At 44.9% G+C, this 6116-nt stretch overlaps 1 protein-coding gene across 1 annotated transcript in view; it reads right to left on the bottom strand.

Moving 5' to 3' along the window:
* Positions 1–4828: 4828 nt before the first annotated feature.
* The window catches only part of LOC104966371 (T-box transcription factor TBX3-like), a 7370-nt gene continuing 6082 nt past the window's right edge, over positions 4829–6116 (bottom strand). The window contains exon 5 of the mRNA XM_010795557.1: positions 4829–5035. Within this exon, the coding sequence (XP_010793859.1) occupies positions 4829–5035 (207 nt within the window). The remainder of the gene's footprint in view (positions 5036–6116) is intronic.

Raw genomic sequence — 6116 nt, 5'->3', positions numbered from 1 at the left:
CGGTTCCGAAAAGCCAGCATGCGGGACCGGCTTTACAAGGTTTCGGTGAGTAACACGAGTGTAATGTGTAACGTTAATGTCAGCTAGCTAACTTTAGCTAACAAGGTACACTCTCGTGTTTTGTTTTAGTTGAGAACGAGCAAGAGGTACTATTACTGGTATGATAACAACCTGGTACAAAGCACACAGGCATCTTGTTAAAGTAAGTAAGTACAGTAAGTAAATGTATTTTTAGCTATCTGGAGGGAATACATCAGTTATGACAGCACTTACATTTTTGACATGGAAATGATTTTTTAAGATTGACAAACAACATATGTGTAATTCATGGCACAATTCAAACAGGATCAAAAGATACGTTTTCTCTCTCCATTGACTTCAATGTATTATTTTTTCGGAATAAGGTCCCATGATGCGGAAGTAAGTGGGCGTGACTTCGCCACTCTATTGTAACACATAATCACTGATGTTTCTCACCAGGTGATGTTTCTCACCTGATGATGTCATCGTTGTGTCCCAGGTAGAACTTCTGCGTGTGTTCTCTGGGGTTGAAGACCACGCCCACGCCGGCCACGAAGTACAGCAGCTCCTTCCCGGCGGTGTAGAACAGGTTGTTTCTGCACTGGTGCCCTCGGTACCCGTGGATCCACTCGAGGCGCAGCTGGCAGCGCGGAGCCGTCTTATCCGACATCACGTTAGAGAGCTAATGCTGCTTGGAGCTGTAGTCCACTGGCCCTTCAACTGAGCTGCATGCAACTACACTTCCCATAATGCCACGCTACAGCAGGGGTTTGAGTTTAGGATGATTGTTCTTCAGTGAAATATAAGCTCTTAATGTTTATCTACATTACAAGGCATATGTTGTATATGATTACAGCTAATGAGTATGCTCGTTAGCTTTAAGGTATATGTATATAAAAAGGACTACTGTTTCTGATTGTATGTCAAGCGTCTCTGAGCGCTAGGAAAAGTGCTATAACAATGTGTTATGATGATAGATTGATGTTGACCTCCTGCTGTGCGCCTCGTAATCTACAGCAAGGACACACAGAGTTCATTCACACACTCAGAGGGTTAGAGCAGGTATCTGGAAGTGTTCTCAGTTCAGCTTCTGCAGCTCCATGAGGATTTATCTGATTATCAGTGAATCACTTTAAAGAGTTTTATCGTCTCAAATGTCATCTCTAAGAATATATTCAAGTGCTCTCTTTCTCTCGGAAAGGACAAGAGAAGTGACTTTCGTGCCAGACTTCTTCATAAACATGTTTTACACATCATTCACAAAACGAGTGGCTTATTTTTTATATATAAATATATGTATCTAATAATAACAACATCTAATTAATATTAGATGTTGTTGTTGAATAAACTGATGTATTAGTAATGTGAATAAACTGATGTATTAATGTATATAAACTGATGTATTAATGTATATAAACTGATGTATTAATGTATATGAACAGTTCATTCCTATGGAGCTGCTCAGAGGCGCATGAAGCCAATAATAGAGCGACTGTAGATCCGGGAAGTACCCGGATGTGGGCCCACAGAGCGTGCGCAGTTTAGTTTGTCTTAAGCCCCGCCTCCTCTCTGTCAGTCAGATGAATGGAGAGAGAAATTATCTCTGGGTTCAGCTTTTAGAGCATTGTACAGCTTTAACACCGTAATGATTTGAATACGGGCTGTGAGAGAGTTCCTGCTGGGTGCTTTATCTAGCTCTAAAGAAATGACCCTCTGATCTACACACGTCTCTTTCCCAATGTAAGTCAATGGGGAAAAGTCTTGTCGGGCCAAAATGACGTCACTGAAGTTGTAGTACCACCGTTGGCCGCTACGGTCATTCCGATAAGGGCTTCACCGAGAGGAGCGCTTCTTATGACCGGCTATCAGCGGAGCTTAAATCAGGAAGGTCAGGATAAAAAATAAATGAAGAATATTAAACGGAATATAATGAATCAGTGCCAGCGTCACAATAGAAAAAAGGAATATCCGTTATTGAAATGTAAATCCTCAAACGAAGTGTCTGGAGGCTGAAATCTGAGGAAATCCCGTTCAGATCTGGAGATTAAAGCCCAGATTTATTACCGCTTCTCCCGCATCCAGAGCTCCGGAGCCCGGCTGCTGCCGCTGCTGCTGCCCGGGCAGAGAGGGGGGGACCCGGCGGAGAGGAGAGGAGCCCGTCTGTCCAAAGACAATCCCGGGGCAGAAACACCCGGAGAATACGGAGAAAATGATGAAGAAAAGTCTGGATGTTAACGGGAATCCCGGAGAGCACCGACAGAGTTAAGAGGGACGGGACACACTCAGCAGTTCTGCTTAGGATTTTCAAAATAAAGTATCTACTGGTATTTCAAGCTTTAAAGCGTTATCATATGCACTGTAGCTACAGTGTGGATATGGCGATACAAAAGCTACCATGACACTAAAGTTATCCAAACGATTCATGTGTTTTCATAATATCTAAACAACTTTGATTCAATATTTTAATCTTTTATTTTGAAGCCTAATGCCCCGGGTTCCGGTCTGCCTCACGCTAAACTGCACGCGCTTCCCGTCTCTCGGAATGTCAGGTGCCGTGCAGGTCCGCGCGAGCGCAACGGCGTGAATCACAGTGCGCGTGACTGTGCGCTCAGGAGGCTACGGTGCATGATTGGAGGTGTAGTCTTTATCTCAAATAGTGAATATTCCTTACCTTTTGAAAGCATGAGTTTGTTTTTAGACAAGAGTTTATTTCTAATGACTAAATACTATGAACGTCTATTTTGATGATAAAATGCATCGTTCCTGTCAATAAAGGTTTACATCTTTCACAAAAATCTGTTATTATCTGGATTCTATTGATTCTATTTCACTCCAGGTGGAAGGTGCATTCAGGTGCTCCTCTGATGGTGCATTCAGGTGCTCCTCTGATGGTGCATTCAGGTGCTCGTCTGAAGGTGCGTTCAGAGTCTCCTCTGATGGTGCGTTCAGGTGCTCCTCTGATGGTGCGTTCAGGAACTCCTCTGAAGTTGCGTTCAGGTGCTCCTCTGAATGTGTGTTCTGCTACAGGTGATACATTCTGCTCCAGGTGATACACTCTGCTACAGGTGATACACTCTGCTACAGGTGATACACTCTGCTACAGGTGATACACTCTGCTACAGGTGATACACTCTGTTACAGGTGATACACTCTGTTACAGGTGATACACTCTGACACAGGTGATACACTCTGTTACAGGTGATACACTCTGCTACAGGTGATACACTCTGCTACAGGTGATACACTCTGTTACAGGTGATACACTCTGCTACAGGTGATACACTCTGTTACAGGTGATACACTCTGTTACAGGTGATACATTCTGTTACAGGTGATACACTCTGTTACAGGTGATACACTCTGTTACAGGTGATACACTCTGTTACAGGTGATACACTCTGTTACAGGTGATACACTCTGCTACAGGTGATACACTCTGCTACAGGTGATACACTCTGTTACAGGTGATACACTCTGTTACAGGTGATACACTCTGTTACAGGTGATACACTCTGCTACAGGTGATACACTCTGTTACAGGTGATACACTCTGCTACAGGTGATACACTCTGCTACAGGTGATACACTCTGATACAGGTGATACATTCTGCTACAGGTGATACATTACAGGTACAGTCAGTGTGTGAAGGAGAGAATGAAGAGGCTCAGGAGAGTTTCAAAGCTTTAATGACATGGCAGCGTTTACAGGTGCAGTTCATACATGAGAAGCCTTATGGGTAACACTGGGCTGGGGGCGTTCCTACAGGTGTGTTTCTGAGTGCAGTAAGATGGCTTCCATACATGTCGACCAACAGCAGCACGAGTATCAAAGAGCGGGACCCTGAACGCAGCGCCACGAGAAGCAAAGCAAAGGTTCTACGATTACACAGCGTTCACAGGTTATACATGTCGTCTATCTGCAACCCAGGACATTAAAAAAGATGAGGTGACTCAGGCGGAGCATGCAGGTTCTACATCACACACTCAGAACTCAACCAGAAGCCCTATTGGTCCAAGAAGGAGGCGCTCTCTGGAGACGCCCTCACAAAATTGAGGAAATAACTTCAGAAAAAGTACAAAAATAACAAAATAAATTTAAAAAACAAAGAGAAGGACGTGGGTCGCTGCGAACGCCTGAAGGAACAAGGTGAAGGAACCAGGTGAAGGAACCAGGTGAAGGAACCACGTGAAGGAACCAGGTGAAGGAACCAGGTGAAGGAACCAGGTGAAGGAACCAGGTGAAGGAACCGCGTGAAGGAACTTCCCCTTCTGGTTTCTCTCCGATGTTTTGTTAGAAGAAGGTCGATGTTAAAACCCAGCAGACGACCACGAGAAGAAATCAAATCTAAAATATATAAAAAACTAAACTGCATTGAGAATAAACACACAGACTTCCTCACGGCGCTCTTTGGTGAAACTCTTCCAGTTTTGCTCGTGGAGTTCTTCCAGCCGTCGCCCTCAAACATCAGCTGCTCCCTTTCCTGTTCAAACTGAATTTTCATAAATCTGTTTTTTTGAAATCACAGAGATAAACAGCTGTGAAGTTGGCCCCAAAGAGAATTCATCTGAGCCACATCTTTCTAACTTTTATTGAAATAGTTTTCACAGTTTTGTCGGATGCTAACGTGGCTAACGTGGCTAACGTGTGGTGAGCAATGAGCCGGTGTTATGGCTGGAAAGGCAGTAGATGAGGGAGGGTGAGCGGCTGGCTGACTTCACAGAGCTCGTAACATCATCTCTCTCTGCGGGAGACCTCCGTGAAGTCCTCTCTGACTCTGAACGCGAGTTTCACCAAAGCGTCTCCTCTCTACTGCTTCTTCTTGCTGAACAGGCTGAAGCGCTTCTCCTTCTCCTTCTCTTTGTCCTTCTCTCTCTTCCCGGGACTCGACTCGTTGGGCAGCGTCTGAGCCCGACCCGACACCGGTGTTCCCGGGATGCTGCCGGGAGGCTCGGAGCGGTCGGAGCGCTCGGAGCCGGCGTTCAGGACCGCCGCGATCCAGGAACTCATCTCCTCCTGAGGGGGAGGCACCACAGGTTAGAGAGGGACACACACACACACACACACATCACACACACATATCACATATCACACACGTCACACACACATCAATCACACACATCACACACACACATCACACACACATATCACACATCACACACACATCCACTCCACAGAAACTGCCCTCCTTGCTGTCTCTGAGGAACTGCACACTGCGAAAGCAGCCTCCCTCTCCTCTGTCATCATCCTTCTGGACCTGTCTGCTGCATTCGACACGGTGAATCATCAGATCCTCCTTCACACTCTCCAAGAACTTGGAGTTTCAGGCTCTGCACTTTCCCTCCTCACCTCATACCTCAAAGACCGCACCTACAGGGTAACTTGGAGAGGGTCATAGTCCGACCCTTGTCAATTAACTACAGGGGTCCCTCAGGGCTCTGTCCTCGGTCCCCTCCTCTTCTCTCTGTACACAAACTCGCTCGGATCAGTCATTAGCCCGCATGGTTTTTCATACCACTGCTACGCTGACGACACCCAATTACAGTCTTTCTCAATTGCTAAACCCACTATTTAGAATCAAAATTCATTTCTTCAAAACAAGAACATAGCCATCTAAACAGAAACACACTTGCCATAACTCTGAATATCTTTTGCAAAATGCACTTACATGACCAAAACTGAAAATACTGGTCACAAAAAAGAATAAGTCGATCGAAACAGAACAAATTGTCCTCTAATGAGACAAATGTGTTTTCATAACTGAAACTCCGGTCACCATAACAACACATTCTACCATAACAATATACATTTCTTGCATTACGCAGTTGGAGCAACCAAGAAGGAGGGGTTGAACATCAAGAAGGAAAAAACAGGAAGAAGGCAAAGCCAAAGGGCAAGTCAACACAGTTTTATTAGCCTTCATCGGGGCAGGAAACTCCAACACCATAAACACTTAACATCCAGTGCCATTAAATTGATTCATATCGAACACTTTACTGACAAGTTATCAGAGGATTTACCGACTGGTACAAACAAAAACCTCCCATAGGACCCAAAACCTTCCCCATTAAAAAATCAAAACTTCACTGAACTCGTG

Source organism: Notothenia coriiceps, unplaced genomic scaffold (assembly GCF_000735185.1).
Source record: "Notothenia coriiceps isolate Sejong01 unplaced genomic scaffold, NC01 NC01_scaffold00037246, whole genome shotgun sequence".
Taxonomy (NCBI): Eukaryota; Metazoa; Chordata; class Actinopteri; order Perciformes; family Nototheniidae; genus Notothenia; species Notothenia coriiceps.
Note: the sequence above shows the minus strand (reverse complement) of the source record. Positions and strands in the feature narration are given on the sequence as shown.